Source organism: Mirounga angustirostris, unplaced genomic scaffold (assembly GCF_029215605.1).
Source record: "Mirounga angustirostris isolate CCGP_5_RB_7025 unplaced genomic scaffold, mMirAng1.0.hap1 SCAF_4, whole genome shotgun sequence".
In the NCBI taxonomy this organism is placed as follows: domain Eukaryota; kingdom Metazoa; phylum Chordata; class Mammalia; order Carnivora; family Phocidae; genus Mirounga; species Mirounga angustirostris.
Window position 1 is genome coordinate 183796773 of NW_026991712.1, and position 17951 is coordinate 183814723.

A 17951-nucleotide genomic window follows, 5' to 3' on the forward strand; every position below is an offset into this window, starting at 1 on the left:
AGGTTGAGCCAAAAAGAACTGTAGCAAAAGGCTATAAGCAGTATGATGCCATTTATGTAAAGTTCAAAAAAAACTATGTAACAACTGAAGAGAAGCAAGGGAACGACAAACACAAGGATAGTTGATAGCGGATAAGATAAGTGGGGCCAGAGAAGAATACACAGGGACATTAACGGCATTGCTGATGTTCCATTTCTTAAGCTGGTAATGGATACACAGACATTAAATTATTAATCTTTACACCAGATACACTTTATGCAGTTTTTGGCATATGTGGAATACTTAGAATAAGCACAAAAGCCTCACAGTCTGTTAATGAGGAGAGGCCATTCGCGTAGAGCCCCTGATGGCCTCTTCTCTCCTCTGATCTCTTACAGCCCTTAGGGCCCTTATCCAACACTGAAGTTTCCTCTCTGGCTAGAGACTGGCCTTCTCAAAGAGCTATGTCTCTTTTTCAGCCAGCCAACAGTTTCCAACCAGAGGTGCGTATATGGGCCACAGATAGAATCAGTAACCCAGGTAGGTCATAGGCTGCTGCAGATTCACCTTCCCTCAATCCTGGTGTCAGCAAATGTCTTCCAGGAGCTACATGTGTGTGGTCGTCTGATAACAGCATGGATACTCATATCCCCTCCCTGCCCACCAGGAAGGTGAGTGCTTTTGATATGCCCCTGCAAAAACTGCCCCACGAGCATCCTGTCCATGATCGCTAATAACTAAACCCTCGTAACAAGGTAAATATGCCCCTGCACTGAACGGCAGACAAATGTGAGCTCCATGGCCTGCTAACAAAGCCTCAGGACCTGTGGAGACAGGGAGGGCGTTTGGCAGCCTGTGGATTTGGGAAAACATTTGAGGGCATCCCTACCAATCATTAACATCTGAGCTACAATTTGAGGTCGAAGTGCTGGCTCAGGACGCTATGCTGTGGCCTCCAAGAATGTTGCAACAACAGCTGAGACCAGGTTCTCCATTTGATTTCCAGCTAGGTTCACGGGGTCTGGTCAGAGAGCCTCGTCTTTCTTCTTTATCGCTCGCACCATGTTCGTGTAAAATAAAAGAGATTGTTTTGGATCCCTTTCAGGGCCACGCCTTAGAATTGCTCTGAACATGAGCTCTAAGTGTCTGATTTCCTTAGAGTTATAAAGCTTAGAAGCTGATTCAGCTGCTGAGTCATGGGGCTGAGATCTTGGTTTGAAGCAGTTTGAAACGTCAGTGTGTGGCTGGCAAAATCACAAACTCTGCTTGCAAAATTCACATAATTCTTTAGGAAACATTTTCCAATTTCCTTGTTGCTTTAATTTAAGCCGAAAGTTCTTGCTTCTTAGCCAATAGGAAACAAAATACTGTGGACTCCATTGGCCCTCACCTTCACCCAGTGCCTTGGAAACCTAACCCAGTAGCTCAGGGGATTAAAATGTTAGGGGTGAAGCAAGAAAAGCAGTTTTTGCAGCTGACCAGGAGAAATAATAATTAAATTCAAATACGTATTTGAATCTCTCTCTGCAAGGCAATGCAGAAAATACGGAGATACATGACATTACTTTAGCTCTCAGATTTACAGACCAAGGAGAATGCTGGCAAATACAAAATTACTGATAATAGAAAACGAAATAAGGGGCGCCTGGGTGGCTTAGTCTTTAAGCGTCTGCCTTCAGCTCAGGTCATGATTCCAGGATCCTGGGATTGAGCCCCGCAACGGGCTCCCTGCTCAGCAGGAAGCCTGCTTCTCCCGCTCCCACTCCCCCTGCTTCTGTTCCCTCTCTTGCTGTGTCTGTCAAATAAATAAAATCTTTAAAAAAACACACACACACACAAAAAACGAAATAATCGCTTCAGCCCTTCCTTTGAGGAGGGAATGTGCTGCAGAAATGATTTTAAATGGGTAGCAGCTCTTTCTCAATCAGCAAGATGAAATCACTGCACCCACCCTTTCCCGTTTTTCATTTGCCAGACTACCGTGGAATGCTACCCGCTTTGAACTTTGAGAAATCCTCCGGGTCTCTGTGAAATTCCAGTCCCAAATCATGGCACGTATGGTTCGCGGGAATCCGAGCGAGAAAGGAACGCGAAGCCGGCTTTCCATATGCAACATTAACAAGAGCCAGAGGCCGAATTAGCACTGGGCATGCACGTGGAGAAGTGCCTGGCACGTAGGAAGTGCTCAAAAAGCATCAGCTCTAATTGAAGGAAAGTGAACTTCCTCTCGGCCACCTCGGCCTAATACCCATTGTCTGGCCGACGCACAAGGACAAAAAGACCGGGTCACCCTGGCGGGCGAGGGCGGAGCGCGCAGGCGCGGACAGGCGCACGTGGCCCCCGACACGCGGCCCCCAGCCCCGCCGCAGACCCGGCCCGGGAGCCGGATCGAGGGGCGCGGCCGCTAACGTCTCCCGGTCGGCGGGGTCTTCCGCACCACACTGCGGGGCGGGGCAGGCCGGGAAGCGCGGGCAGCTAAGGTCGTCGCCAAGGTCATGGGCCGGACGTGAGGCGCCGGAGCGACGCTGCGTGCGTGCGGGACTCGGAGTACGTGACGGAGCCCCGAACCCTCATGCCGGCCGCGCCACCCCGCCCCTCACCGGGGCCCCGGCGCCATAGACCCCGCTCGGCCTGGGGTCCCAGCCGGGGGCGGGAGCGGAGGGCGTCGGGGCAGGGACTCGCCCCCACCCCCACCGAGCCGCGGGGTAGTCGGGACCTCCCAACCCCGCTCCGCTCCACGTCCCTGGGTCGTCGCTCCCCCCTCCCGGCCACGGCGGCCGCCGCAGTCCCGCCCCTGCCCGGGAGGTGCGGGCCCGAGTGACGGCGCGCCGGGCCAATGGCGAGGCGGCGCGGCGGGGGGGGCGGGAAGTGGGCGGGGTCTCGGGGAGCTGGGCAGGAAGTCGGGGCAGGCGGCGCGGAGACGAGCTTTGGGTACTCGGAGCGCCCGGACCTTGCGGCTTAACGCTCGTCCTCCGTGCCTGCAGCATCCTCTGCTTCTCTCCCGGGCAGCGCTATCCGGCGGCCAGGTAGGGACCCGGGGAAGTGCTGCCGGGCCGGCGCCCAGGCCTGCGGGGCCCTGCCCTTGGGTCGGACGGGGACGTGGGATGGGCGGGTAGGCACGTGCGAGCCGTGCTTCGCCGGAGGGACAGGAGCTGATTAGCCCGGGATTACAGATTTACGGGGCCGCAGCACGGCTGGGAGCTCGGGAGTGGGACTCGCGGGGCTTTTGTGCAGCGAGCGCGGAGGGTGCAAGGGCTTGGGGAGATACAGGCCTAACCCCGGGTGCTCGCTAGAACCAGGCCTTCCCTAAAATGGAGGGAGGGGCAGGGACAGGAGAGAGGCCCAGAAGCCGCGATCCCCTCCCCCCACTAGCAGCCCCGCTGGTGGCCCTCGGCCTGCAGTCGGGAGGCTGGTGACGGAATGGGCAGCGACTAATGAATGGAACTTCAGAGGGTGCTTGCGTTGCGTAGTTGGGGAAAGCCGTCCAGGCGACCTCGCCCCGGTCAGGCAGGAGGTGCTCCGGCTCCCCGGCCTGGCCATCGGCAGTCGGCCCCCGATCTGACATTAACAGGACGTATTTTAAGAAAACTTCTGTTCGTTGTTTCTCCTGCAATGTGGTCTTCCTTCTGCGCGGTGTAGCCGGTGGGTGCGCCGCCGGGGACACACGTAGGCCCTGACTGCCCGGTCCACACGTGCCACCCCTGGTCCGGGGTTCAGTCCAGGCAGATAAGCTGTGAACACTCCTGGTCAGGCCAGCCCTCCTTGCTGGCCTTGCTTACCGAACCTTAATAACTTAAGGAATAGTTTTCTATCCAATTTAAGGATAAGTTGAATTTTATTTTCACACCCTGAAATAAAGCATTTTGTCTCAATGTCACTAAAATTAAACAAAAAACGACATCTTAGGACAGCATGAGGATATAGTGTAATAAAGATGTTTTAAAGGTGCATCTAAAACCTATAAAGTAAGTCTGGGGTGGCCTGGGGATGGGGGGAGATTGACTGCAAAGGGCCTGGGGGGGCTTTCTGGGTGGTGGCAATCATATACAAGTTTATCATTTGCCAAAACTCAAAAGTTAACTAAAATCTTAAAGCTAAAAAAATACATTGAAACAAATGGCCTTTTATTTATCTAGTAAATAAAAACTAGATACTTTTTTATTGGCTAATGAATAAAACTCCATTGTTGCATAGACCGCAGAGCCACAGATGTGACTTCACGGTCTAATTTTGAAACTTATAAAAAAGAAAGATGCCATTTGCTGCTTGAGAACATTCCAGACAAGACCCTGGAGAGGATCCCAGCTAGATAATGGCTCTGAACACTAGCCCAATTCCACTGGGCCACTTTCAGTCCTACAAGATCATTTCTTCCTTAGAAGGGTGGGGAGTGGGGGGGCGGTGAGAAAGGACTTTTTTTGAGAACTTGGTAGATCTTTGTAGCTGCAAATTTTTTTTTTTAAGGTGCTTTCAAAGAAAGCCTCTTCCCTTGGAGTATCTTAGCATTCAAGGATAGAGTCTTTTTTTTTTTTTAGTTAAGATTTTATTTATTTAACAGTGAGAGAGGAAACACAAGCAGGGGGAGTGGGAGAGGGAGAAGCAGGCTTCCTGCTGAGCAGGGAGCCCAACATGGGGCTCGATCCCAGGACCCTGGGATCATGATCTGAGCTGAAGGCAGACGCCCAACGACTGAGCCACCCAGGCGCCCCTCAAGGATAGAATCTTTATTCTAGTTTCAAATTACGACATTTCATCCAGGTTTTTTGAATGGGTAAAATGCCTATTGAGAGAAATACTAATTAGATGTTATTTTTGGTGTGTCCTGTCTTGCTAAAGATCCAAGTACTGTGAAATGTGAAAGGCCCAGAAATTGGCAGTAGCAAGGGCCACAGTATACAGACCATGTCCCCAGCTCTGAATTCAGTATTCTACTACAAACCAGATTTTCCTCCTTGGATCACCTTGGGGTTTTTTGTCCTGGATGGGTTTGCTTGTGACCTTCACGTCCCCTTGGTCCTTACTTGGTCCCTTTCCATTCCCATGCCAACCCTCGTTGAATAACCCACTTCAGACTGCCTCATCTTCAGCCATTCTGCATGCCAACAGCACATTAATCTTCCCAGTTGTTTTTGGTTTCTCTCTGGCACACATGACCAGGCTTTCTTTGCTTATAGGACAAGCGCTGGACTAGTGGGGTTTGAGGCCCTGCAGAGCTGGGCCCAGCAGCCTTTCCCCAGTCTTGGCAGCCTTCTTGCAACCCGTATCTGTCCGGTACAAATTCTTTCTAGTCCAGGAATCCTCAGAAGTGATTCTTCGAATGAATGACCCAAGGCTGCATGATGGTTGATGGGAAATATGAACTGTGTTTCCCCACAGAAAGTCACCATGTCTATTCTCAAGATCCACGCCAGAGAGATCTTTGACTCTCGTGGGAATCCCACCGTTGAAGTTGACCTCTACACCTCCAAAGGTATGTGCATCTTTGTTTCTGCACCTCCCCTACCATGCTCCATCTTGTTAAAACTTAAAATGACAAAGCCTTTGGCAAGGAAAGGTCCGTTGTAAAAAGCCTTTTCCTTCTGATGTACACGTGCTGGTAGGTTGTGGTTCCTGACTCCCAGGAGATGGGGAGGGTTGCCAGGCATGGGGTCCTTGTCCTGCCACTGCTAGGTATTTCAAACAAGACTGCTTGGCTCCCAGGTCATTGAGGTCGGGGAAGTAAGGTGACACCTCGTGCCTAAAAGGGCCCATCACTAGTTTGCTTCACAGCTTGCTCTGAACAAAAAGCAGATCTGGGGTGGGGGGATGGAGCTTTCTCGCTTGAAAAGGAAAGGGCCCGGGAGTGCAGGTGTATGCAAAGTATTCTCATTTTTTGTCTCCAGAGATCATTCTTAAACCAAGGATGGGGAACAATTCTTACGTGTGGGTATGGGGCACTCTAGAGGCTCTTCTTTTTTTTTTAACCTGGCTCTAAGTCCCCCTAGGAGGGGTTTGCCCACGTGCAACAAAAAAATAAAATGGGGACTCTTAAAAGCTTTCCTTTTTGTCTAAATGGACCTCGTTGGCGAGGTAGGAAAAGAAGCTTCAGGCAGAATCACCCAGTGGTGCTGACCACACAGACCTGCCAGTCAGAGCTGAGTCACTGTGGAAACTGCAGCCCTTCCCTTCCTGTCCTCCCCTCCCCCCTTGCCCAGGAAAAGAAAGTCCCTTGAGTCCAGGCTTCACTGAGCAAATACCTGCTGCGTTCTGCCCAGGGTTACTCACTGTGGTGGGTGCTCTCGGGAGCGGGGTTGCTTTGAGCATGTGCTTCATGCCTGGGACCATGGGTTCTCAGAGCATGCTGGGACTTCCCTTTCATTTTACAAGATTGGCTTGCTTAGTCAGAGGGTGGAACTTTCCATTTAGAAATTAATGGACTTTAACCAACAGTGGAAAAAAGACTCAAGATACTAAAAGATTGTTGGGAAGGGGCATTTCCTTTGAAACACTTTAAAATGATCAAAATTAATATTTTTTGGAATTTAAATGAATGGAACTCCCTTGTGTGTCTCTTGGTGCTTTTCAAAAACAGGAAATTGTGGATTTGTTAAGAGCCTCTCATCACTTTTTTTTTTCCAGTTTACTTCTTAGAGCAGTTTTAGGCTCACAGCAGAATAGAGCAGAAGGGATGGAGAGCACACATCCCCCAGTCCCCCCCCCACGCTCATAACCTCCCCCACCGGAGTGGGACGTTCTGCACTGACACATCATCACCCAGAGTCCATCGTTCCATTAGGGTCACTGGCTTTCACGGCTTCCTCACCACGTCCAGCTGTGCACACACAGGCATAGTAACCGATCATTTGATTAACGTACCTGGTGGTTTTTTCCCTCTTTGTTCATATGCCTTCGCCCCCCTCCGATGGGGAAATTGCTTACAGTTTCAAGTAGATTCTAGAGGCTGCCTTCATTTCCTGCTCCCCTGGACCTGTCTGCCCTTGTAACCAGACGACAGTACCTTTATTGACTCTGCCCTCCAAGATTAGCCACATTCATGCCCCAGAGTATAGGTCTAGCCAGATGGCTGGGCTCTGTGTCTTGAGAGTGCATAGGGCAATCCTTCGTTCCACTCTCTGACTAAGCAAGCCAATCTTGTAAAATGAAAGGGAAGAATTTAATAAAGGTGTTATTAAATTCACACCTTTATTTTTATTCTTTTTTTATATCTCATAATGTTTTATTGATTACATGTTTGCAATGATAATCTCTTGGATATATTTGGTTAAATAATATATTAAGTGAATTTCGCTTCGTTTCACTTTGTAACTTCAACACAGCTACCAGAAAGTCTTAAATCTCTGAAGTGGCTTGCATCGTGTTTCTGTTGGGCGGTGCTGCTGGGGGTGGTCCCAGGCCAGCTGCAGGGCACCACCTGGGAGCTTGTTAGAGATGCACACAGGGTCTTCGACCTCCCGTTTCAGAACCTGTATTTTAACAAGATTGCCTGGTGATACGTGTGTGCGTTAACATTTGAGAAGCTCTGCTTGAAAACTTCTTCCTTAAACTAGAGAAATCCACCAGCGTTGCCTCAGGGTCCGCCCTAGAGACTGGTACCGACGTGAAAGGCGGGGGACACGGACTGTCTGAATCTCCCAGTTGGTGGAAGGAAGTGGCAGCGTTCCCTAAGAGATGCCATCTGTGAGGTGGCGGGACTCCGGCAAGGGTTGAACTGTGTTTCTCAGTCGTGACTCTCTTCCCCGCCCTCCCTCAACATCCAGGTCTCTTCAGAGCTGCTGTGCCCAGTGGTGCCTCAACTGGTATCTACGAGGCCCTCGAGCTCCGGGACAATGACAAGACCCGCTACATGGGGAAGGGTAAGAGTCGGCGCCCGGCCCGGCCCTGGGGAGCGTGGCTGCGCAGCCCTTCCACGCCCGTGTGCCTTGTGTTCGAGGGCAGTACCCCATGGTGGTGGTGGTGGTGGTGGTGGTGAGCACGTACACAGGAGAGCTGGGAGAGATGGCCTGTCGATTCCAGCCTTCCTAAACCAATAAACCCGGGGGGCACCAGTTTTAATGCTTCTCTTACGGTTTGTCTCCAAACTGGAAAACTCCCTGGGTAGGCCAGGGAACCTCAGGCTAAGGAGACATGTTAACTGATACTAACTGAGGAGCCCCGCCATGCTCCCAGTCTCCGAGGGTGTCGTCTCAGGGGAGGATCTGGAAGGTCTAGCCCGTGGCTCACCTGCAGATCAGTCCCGGTAGTTTGAACTTCCTGGTGATGGGTTCACAGAGGCACCAGTCTGGGCAAGCTAGCCTCTGCCGGGCTCTGTGCAGATTAACTTGTTACTGTTGTTGCATCGCTCCCCTTTCTGTGGACAGAGTCTGTGTGGCCGAATTAAAGAAAAGCAGGTGGGGCCAGACCATGCATTCTCAACAGGGACAGTATCGACCCGGGGGTGGAAATTGGTTCTTGGGGGAGGCAAAAATATCCTACGATTTTACCATGACCTACGGCCCTCCAAAGGGCCACAGTATGAATGGACAGTGTATCCAGGATTACATTTTCAGAGGAGGGCAATTAGGGGAAAAGTCTAAAAAGACTGCAGGGGAGGGGCAGAGATGAAGTGAGCCGGGGAAGCCCGGGGCTAGAGATCCAGCGATGGTGTTGCAGAAAGGCAGTTTGTCCTGTGGGAGCTCCCACTGCCCACGGCCCGGGCGGGTACTGGTCTGGAGCCGGGCTGTGCCTCACTGTCATGAGGGTGAGCCCGTGGTCCTGCGACTCCCCTGCCTTCCTGTCTCCTTTCTCTCTCTCACTCCCTGTCCTTCGCAGCCTGTTCTCTTCTGAGTCTGTCTTTTTTCCTTCTCCGTCAATCTCTACTGGTCAGGTGTCTCCAGACCCGTTAAGTATATTAATGAGTTCCTGGCACCAGCCTTATGCACACAGGTAATACATTGGACATCCTGTAGTTTCTGTGGCTGGTGTTCCCAGTGCATGGTCTTGCCAACTAACCCCCCTTCACACATTCTGAGATGGTTGCTCTGTGTGTGGCTTTAATCCTTGGGGGTCCTAGGTAAGAGCACTCAGACTGGGCCAGAAAGTACCCTGATTCTGGGGGGACAGAGAAATGGGGATTTGAAAGCGGGCCCGTTTAAGGTCTTTGGGTGGGCTTCTGGGTATTTGGGTTAACATCATTGGTGGTTCGCTCAATGCTGCTCAAGCCTGTTTTTCCTTAATGTTGGTAATTTGATATGATTGTTCCTTCTAGGTGTCTCAAAGGCTGTTGAGCACATCAATAAAACTATTGCACCTGCCCTGGTTAGCAAGGTAGGACCCGCTTCCCGGTAACTAATGTATTAATGCCCTCGGCACATCTCCCAGGCCAGTGGGCTTTCCTGGTTATGGAAGAGCTTATTCTGAGAGCTAAAGAAGCCAGTCGGATTCCCTGTCGTGCATGAGAATGATCTCACCTTTTCTAATCCACCCCCTGCCTGTGTGTCCCTAACAGTGCATGGAATTGGATCAGAGCGACGGGAGAGACTGTCTCATGGCCTCAATTTTGCCCTCCCAACTATCTTGTCTCATGGACTCGATTTTGCCCTCCCAACTGTCTTGACCTTGGGGAAGTTAAGATCCAAATTTTAAGAGCGGCTCTTGGGCGTTGAGCACAGTATCCATGGTGACCCGACTATTTTTCATGAACTAGGGAATTATTTACTGTATTTCTACTGACTTTTTTTTTTAAACAAAGGAACTCTGGTTAAATAAAATCTGAACTTGGAAAGTAAGCTTACAGAAAAGTTGAGCTGCTGTGGGTAAAGTGGGGAGGGGGACAGACAGCCCAAAGCCGGCCCCAGCCGCCCATCTGTTCTCCTTGGGCGTGGTCTCCCCCCCCAACCACCCCTGAATCGTTCCCGTGCACCAGCAGCGGACGGGCTCCTATTGTGTGTCTCTCCGGCGTGCTCACCGTGGCCTGCCCTTCGTGGCACTCGGTAATCTGTCCCAGACGGCTTCTCGTCGCTGCTCTGTGGGCTCACACGCTCCGAACCAGTCTCCTGGGCACCTCTACACACCCTGTTCTCTGTGCCTTGTGCCCTTACCTGGCGTGACTAACACAACGAGCAGGCCTTTTCCTGGACATTTTTCTTCCCTTGGGGGAAACAGTTCTTCAGTCAAACTCTTGATAAGGGTTTGCCTCAAGCCGTCATCCTCGAGTGGTGGCTACCTTTTGCCAAAAAAGCCAAAAATGTCAAAGTATTAATGTGGTATGATGGAGTTACGGATGGTTTTCTTTTCCTTTTTTAGTCTTTATACAAAGAACATTATAAATTAATACATTGTTATGATCAGTTGTGAAAGTTTTAAAGTAGTGTTGACTTTCAGTAAATTTCTTTGAGCTAATTTTTAAGACACCCGTTTTTGGGGTTTTGGGGGGGTTTTATTTTGGTTGGTAGGTTTCATGCCCAACATGGAGCCCAACTCGGGGCTTACACTTAGTACTTTCTACTCTGACCAGAAGTACACTTTTTGATCAGTCAAGCATTTTGCTAAAAGATTCCGGACTCCCTGCCAAAGTCCTGTCTCATAAGATAACGAAGTTTGCCATCACCGAGAAGAGCCGAGAGCGGTGGTTATGGCACAACCCTTAGAGGAGCACAGCTCACTTGCACAGAGTTCTGTTCTTTATTGTCCCCCCAAATCATACTCTTTTGTAGTGCTACCTTTGTTAGCATGTACCGGGCAGTTCTGTCTTACGTGTGATGTCACTTTGGACCCACTGGGTGGACTAACCTCTGTGACGCTGGGACCGAACCTTCCACATCACATTGTCGGCTCCCTGGTGCTTGGAGGAATGCCCGATAATGGGAGAGCAAGGAAAGCGCAGTGTTGTGTCTCCCGTTTTCTCTCGATCCCTCCCCTGCCCCCCTTTCTTTTGCCTACCAAACAAACGTATAATATAGAAGCAATTCGGGCTTTGCACAGTTCCAAAGTTACCTGGGTTCTGTCATAGTACCAAGGTCCTGCAGGAGGTGACAGCAGCCCCCCCAGGTGACTGACCCTCTGTCCTCCCTGTAGAAACTGAACGTCGTGGAGCAGGAGAAGATTGATAGACTGATGCTCGAGATGGATGGGACAGAAAATAAATGTGAGTTGCCGGGGTGGCATGTGCTGGTCTCCCGAACACCTTCGACCCTCTGGGGGTTTTCGGGGCCCCTTGCCTCAGCTGGATAAATTTTTTAATTTTAAACATCAAGAGCAACACCAGGTGAGGCAGCACTTGTGTAGGGTTACCCAAAAGAGGCTTGTGCTTTAGAATAAATCACGTAGTTTGTGGAATTTGCCCGAGTTCCATAGACCAAAGAAAGGGCTTTCTCTTAGGGGGGAAAGCAGGTGAGTCCCCGTGGAGGGCTGTTGCGTTTCTGGGTCAGACACGGGGAGTAGACGCGGTCAGGAGAGGAAGGGTTCCGAATCCAGTCCGGGGTGCGCTCCGGGGTGGGGATGCAGGCCAGAAGGCCGCGAGTGAGAAGTGCCTCAACTTAACTGTTCTGTTCCAGCTAAATTTGGTGCAAACGCCATTCTGGGTGTGTCCCTGGCTGTCTGCAAGGCGGGGGCCGTGGAAAAGGGGGTGCCCCTATACCGACACATTGCTGACTTGGCTGGCAATGCTGAAGTCATCCTGCCGGTTCCGGTGAGTGGCTTGGAACCTCCCAAGTGAGGATTTGGGGGTATCTGCTTACTTGTGGGGACCTGAGACCTCCCACATCTTGGTCTCATCCACATGTGACTGTCCCAGCACAGTGGGGACAGGCAGGCCCTGGAGGTCTTGGCTGCGGACCCCTGCCACTTGCTGGAAGTGCCCCTGAGCCGGGGACCCGACCCCCTGGTACTCCACATCTCTTTAACTGTTGACGAGGGGATGAAAATCATGCTGGCCTTGCTGGGTTGAGTTTGTGCGCTGAGGCAGTAGCCAGTCCTCAGGACAGTAAGCTCGCCCGGTGGCGATCGCTGCCCTTCCTCAAGAGAGACCCGGTGAGCATTCTAGAGTCACATGCAGCCCCCTCTGGGAGCCGTGCGGTCGGACGTGAGGGGGCCGCTGGGTGAGACTCTCCGGGGCCAGATGGCCGTATTTCCCTGTCTCTCCCTAGGCTTTCAACGTCATCAACGGTGGTTCTCATGCTGGCAACAAGCTGGCCATGCAGGAGTTCATGATCCTGCCCGTTGGTGCGGCCAACTTCAGGGAAGCCATGCGCATCGGAGCCGAGGTTTACCACAACCTGAAGAATGTCATCAAGGAGAAATACGGAAAAGATGCCACCAATGTGGGGGATGAAGGCGGCTTTGCGCCTAACATCCTGGAGAACAAAGAAGGTAAAGGCTCTGGTCGGGGGTGGGGGGTTGGGGAGAGGGGGCACGTTCTGCAGCTCGGGACTGGCTCTGTCAGCCCGTGTGCCGCACCTGTCACTCACCAAGTACCTGCAAATGGAGTTCTGGGGAGGGATGGGTGAGCTGGCACTTAATTTTCAAAAATAACAAGGAATTTCCTTATTAATTTGATTTCTGAGTCACCTGGTTAGTTTAAATTAAGCTCTTGCCATTTTTCTTTCTTTCTTAGATTTTATTTATTTGAGAGAGAAAGAGAGCGGACACGCACATGAGTGGGGGGAGGGCAGAGGGAGAAGCCGACTCTGCCGAGCAGGGAGCCCGACCCTGGGCTCCATCCCAGGATCCCGGGATCATGACCTGAGCCAAAGTCAGATGCTGCACTGACTGAGCCCCCCAGGTGCCCCTATGTTCTTGCCATTCTTGCACCACCCCTTGGCGGCAGAGGTTTGAAGTCCGTGTTCAGTAGATGCTATCAGTCCGGCCTGCGACCATCACCCCCTCAGCTCATTCCACCACAGGAACGTTTACGTGGCGCCATTTTGCCTGGAGCCCTTAGGCACAGGTTTAAATGTATGAGTTGAGTCTGACACAGGGAGTCTTGGGACAAGAACTCCTGGCTGAGCCTTTTGTTGTAGAAGGAAAGGAGGGTTCAACCACATTTTGTTGCCTTCAGGGCAACTAGTGAAAGAAAAAAGTGTCCATCCTGCTCTTTTGGGTCAGTCATAGGAAATGCTGATGCTCAGCCATTTTGACCTACACAAAATGACTCTTTCACGTGGTTTGATGTGATGGCTTGGAGATCTGTGGTGTGGAACAGGCGCCGAGTGTGTCTGTCCCCATCCGTACGGGCAGCACTGCCAAGTGAGGCCGACCCCGAGCCAGGGCTGGGGACAGCAGGCCGCGGAGGCAGGGCCTCGCCCTCACCCTGCCCTCCTGGGCTCCCGGTCCCAGCTCAGCTCTGTCGAAAGCCCGTTGCTCAGGACGGCCGAGCTCAGCTGGCCACCGTAACGGTCTCAGCCAGCACAGCTGCTCCTAGGTGCTGAATTTGGGAGCATTCGTCAGTGAGAGAGCGTCTGAGTTGAGAGTGAGGTTCCCACTTGTCTGCTGGGGGCCCTGACCAGCGCGGTTTCTTGCTCCGACACAGAAAAAGCACTGGAATCATGGAAGCGATGGCTGGAACCAGAGCACCTCTCGGGCTTCCTGTTAGGGTTCCTGTTCGGCAGCTCTTGAAGGGAACTTTGTCCCCCTGCGTGGTTTCCAACCTTGTCCCCACCCTCTCCTTGCAGCTCTGGAGCTGCTGAAGAACGCCATCGGGAAAGCCGGCTACACCGACAAGGTGGTCATCGGCATGGACGTAGCTGCTTCTGAGTTCTTCAGGTCGGGCAAGTATGACCTGGACTTCAAGTCCCCCGATGACCCGAGCAGGTACATCACACCTGACGAGCTGGCCAACCTGTACAAGTCCTTCATCAAGGACTACCCAGGTGAGTGCCCGCTGCTGGCCTGGTGCAGTGGGCTCTTCTGTCCCCGTCACAACCACCTCGGGGGCCGAGGAGAGCCGGCCTCAAGAACTGATGGCTGGGGGTGAGGCTCTCCGGGGAGCTGGTGCTCCTCTAGGCTCTGGGCGTCCCCTAACGCACACAGGGTAGACTGTAGATACTGTTTCATGGGGGCGGGGGGGGGGGGGGACACTGAGGCACAGAGTGCGTTAGTAATTCACTCAAGGACACTCAGCACGCGCTGGAGCAAGAATCAGACCGGGAAGTAACGCAGAGTTAGCGATCGTGCCCGAGATGGGCCGAGACAAGCCCCGCTCAGCACGTGTAGGGGCCCAGGACTGCGGGCGGCTTTGGTGGCCTGTCACAGGAGTCGGTGGGCAGGCAGAGTGTTTCCGGGGCCGGAGCGGGGGAGCCGGTCCTGTCCTGCGGGGGCGGGGGTGGGACCGGCTCGGGTACAGACATGGCTCTCCTTTCCAGTGGTGTCCATCGAGGACCCCTTTGACCAGGATGACTGGGAAGCGTGGCAGAAGTTCACTGCCACCGCCGGTATCCAGGTGGTGGGGGATGATCTCACCGTGACTAACCCGAAACGGATCTCCAAGGCCGTGGGCGAGAAATCGTGCAACTGCCTCCTGCTGAAAGTGAACCAGATCGGCTCCGTGACCGAGTCGCTGCAGGCGTAAGTGCCCTCGGCGTCGGCGTGGGCAGCGCGGGGACGGGGCCTCAGCCAGGGCTCGGCTGCTGCGGGGGGGCGGGGCCTCCCGCCTGGGGCTGGAACACAGCTTCCAGCTTGAACCCCGGCTGGCTTCGAAGTAAGCAGTGGCACCGAGGGGCCTGGGGTATTGGGCAGCTGTGGCCCAATCCTGACCACTTCGTGGTTCTAGACTCGTGACCTGGTTTTTCGTGGAGAACGTCAGTCATAGGCACTGTCGGGAGACAAGTCTCTCCCCTCCAGGGGGCTGAACTCTGATTTTTAAATGTGACCTAGAGGCTGAGAAGGTCCTCAGGGCTCTGTGAGTAGAGAGAGGAAGGTGAGGATTATTGTCCCCCGGTGGTGAGAGCTTGGTGGCAGCTCCTGGCTCGACCCGTCCTCTGGGCTCCCACCGGGGCTGAGGAAGCCTGGCATCAGGAGGCCCCAAAGGGGCCGATGTGCCCGGGAAATGAAGACCCACCGTCACAACCATCTGGGTGGTTTCCTGACTTCTAGGTGCAAGCTGGCCCAGTCCAATGGCTGGGGCGTCATGGTGTCGCATCGCTCTGGGGAGACCGAAGATACCTTCATCGCTGACCTGGTGGTGGGACTTTGCACCGGGCAGGTAAAGAGCTGCTTGACTCTTCTCTGACCTCAGCTTCCCAAACCATGGTACCAGGAAGGAGGGGGGCAGATGGGGTCCTAGGGGCCCCTTTATCCCCTCTTTCCTGCCCGAAATGCTCACGAAGATTGAATGTCCATGACAAGCATAGTGACCTTTCTTTTCCCCTTCCAGATCAAGACAGGGGCACCTTGCCGATCTGAGCGCTTGGCCAAGTACAACCAGATCCTCAGGTAAAGAGGAAGCCTCCCCACACCGGTGTGTGGGCCCCGCCCTCCACTGGGAGCTCCTGGCTCTGGGGTGTGTGCAGATGCCGGCCGGGGTCCTGGCCTGAGCAGTGTGGGGTTGGGGTGAGCTGGGCGTAGAACCTAAGGCACCTTGTGGCATGGCCGGGAAGCTGGAGCCTGAGCCGGGCTGGGCTGCCATCTCCTGGGGGAAGAGGGAACAGGTCACCTTTCAGATAATTTAATCCTAGAATTTTTAGAGCTACAAGAGAGCCTGAGTGATTACCTAATTTAGCACCCATGTTTTGTGGCGAAGGAAACAGGGGCTCAGAAAAAGGGCAACAGGAGGGGTCCCACTAGAACCCAGTGCTTCTGGATGTTCTGTCCCCCCCGCCCGCCTTTTTTTTTTTTTTTTTTTTTTTTTTTAAAGATTTGATTTATTCGTCAGAGAAAGAGGGGGAGTGGTGGCAGGCAGAGGGAGAAGCAGGCTGCCCGCCTGATGGGGGACTCGATCTCAGGATCCTGGATTCATGACCTGAGCCAAAGGCAGACACTTAACCAGCTGAGCCACCCAGTCGTCCCGTTCTGGTCCCTTTTTATCATGATGGGTCCCTGGGACGCTCCTGATCGAGGAGACATGCCTCTTTTTTTTGTTCTTTTTCCAGTCTTGCAGGAAAAGGACAGTCTCTTTCATGCGTCCGCCCCATGTTACTCTTCCTTAAACTGGGATGTCGTCCCCCCCCCCCCCCCCCCCACGTTGGCAGCCATTGGCCCTCCCACAGGGCTTGTTTTCTAACACCTACGCTTCTTCCTTCTCTACTGGAGAATTTTAAGCACATTCTAGTCATAGGATTTCACCTATAAACACCTTGGTCTACATCTCAGAAGCGCTTATGTTTACCTGTTAGCACCACCACGGTGCCACGAGAGCGTCCGGGATTCACGGTCATTCCGTGACACGCACGCCGAGTGCTCGTGTGTCCGAGCTCCCCCTCCTTTTGTCCCCATGCCACTTCTCTGAAGAAACTGGGTTGTCCTTGTGTTAAAAAAACATTTTTTCTTATATTCCAAGAAATAGCAGTCCTGACCTTTCTTCTAGTTTGTCTGGGGATGGGGGAAGGCGGGAGGAGACGGGGCAGCAGATGGCCCACTTGCTGGGGGAGCTGGGTGGATGGGAGAGCCGGATGCTCCTCTCTGTCTCTGGGTGGGGGGATGTGGGCCTTGGGAATGGACATTTACTTCTCTTTCCCCCTCCCCTCCCTCTCTCCTCTGCTTCCCAAGAATTGAAGAGGAACTGGGTAGCAAGGCTAAGTTCGCTGGCAGAAACTTCAGAAACCCCCTGGCCAAGTAAGCTCCAGGCGGCGCACCCCGAGTCCTGCGGTCCTGAGTCGGCCCATTAGACCTCTGCTCCCCCCCGGGCAGCTCAAGGCCCCCAGCCGAAACTGGCCGGGGCCCCTGCTGGTTAACTACCCTCTCCCGTCCCTGTGATGTTCTCACTGCTTCCTTAGGACTTAGAACTGCTGTAGAAGCCAAACTTGACCATCTGGGACCCTGCTGGAAACCCTAACTCTAATCGTGTGATTGGCCCAAGTCATTGTTTTCTCACCTCACTTCCCACCCAGTGTCTGGAGCCACGTCTGTCTACTTTATAATCTTGAGTTGTCCACAGGCGAGATCCCCAGTGGTTTTGTGTGCAGAATAAAAAGGCCTCAGTGACCTGTAGGAATGCTGTGTGCGTGTGTGTATAAAATAGTGAGTCTGTCCTCGCGTTGAGTGTCCACGGAGTGTTGGCATTGGGCTATGGGCCTGTAAGAGTTGGAGGCTTTGTCATCATCACCAAAAGGGACAAGGGCGCCTGGCTGGCTCAGTTGGTAGAACACACGACTTTTTTTTTTTTAAGATTTCTTAGTGGGGAGAGGGAGGGGCAGGGAGGGGGAGAGAGAATCTCTAGCCAACTCCTGAGTCTGCTGCAGGGCTGGATCTCACAACCCATGAGATCATGACCTGAGCTGAGACCAAGAGTCAGATGCTTAAGTGAGGCACCCAGGCGCCCCTGAGTACATAATTCTTGATATTGGGGTTGTAAGTTTAAGCTCCATGTTGGGTATAGAGATGACTTTATAAAAATAGAGTCTTCTAAAAAAGGGGGGTGTGGGAGGACCAGTAGTTGGGGACATGTCATAAGTCCTTGGGCAGAGCAGGTGAAGAGAAAGGGGAGAAGGGGGCATGTTGGATCCTTCAACAGAAGTGGGGTCCATCTTGGGAGGCAGAGCCTGACTTAAGGTTCAGACATCTTACTGGGGAGACAATGCAAATGCAGAGCTATTACAGATGGTCTTGGGGTGGTGGTTTCTAGATCATGGGACCGTGTCATTGTCCAAGCTGGAAGGTCTGCCAGAGTGCAGGTAACCATCCTGGGCAGGCTGGACTGTGGTTTCTCAGTTCCTGGGGGAAGCAAGTAAAAGAGTCATTAAAAGGGACCTGTGGGGAGGTGGGAGAGCATCTAGAGGGTCTTGGGAACCCTCTCTAGATTCATACAATTTGATTCCATGCGTACTCACTAACGTCCAAAAGCT

General features: G+C 52.9%; 1 protein-coding gene across 2 annotated transcripts; it reads left to right on the forward strand.

Annotated features, from left to right (window-relative positions):
• The first annotated feature begins 2329 nt into the window (after positions 1-2329).
• ENO1 (enolase 1) lies at positions 2330-17097 on the forward strand. 2 transcript variants are annotated; one of them, XM_045898775.2, is made up of 12 exons: positions 2330-2526; positions 5356-5449; positions 7737-7832; positions 9224-9282; positions 11032-11101; positions 11511-11644; positions 12102-12324; positions 13626-13823; positions 14316-14517; positions 15046-15154; positions 15326-15384; positions 16657-17097. In XM_045898775.2, the coding sequence occupies exons 2-12, from the start codon at positions 5365-5367 to the stop codon at positions 16724-16726; spliced, it is 1305 nt and encodes a 434-aa protein (XP_045754731.1). In that variant the 5' UTR covers positions 2330-2526; positions 5356-5364; the 3' UTR covers positions 16727-17097. The 2 variants fall into 2 exon arrangements, with proteins under 2 accessions (XP_045754731.1, XP_045754730.1); XM_045898774.3 differs by lacking the exon at positions 2330-2526 and adding an exon at positions 2849-3005.
• Positions 17098-17951: the final 854 nt, after the last annotated feature.

What these genes read in the sequence shown, in the direction of transcription:
- ENO1 (XM_045898775.2), top strand. Translation starts at nt 5,365, where the DNA reads ATGTCTATTCTCAAGATCCACGCCAGAGAGATCTTTGACTCTCGTGGG. An exon ending in AAGTCATCCTGCCGGTTCCG is followed by an intron (nt 11,645 to 12,101) that starts GTGAGTGGCTTG and finishes GTCTCTCCCTAG; the next exon opens with GCTTTCAACGTCATCAACGG. An exon ending in CATCCTGGAGAACAAAGAAG is followed by an intron (nt 12,325 to 13,625) that starts GTAAAGGCTCTG and finishes CTCTCCTTGCAG; the next exon opens with CTCTGGAGCTGCTGAAGAAC.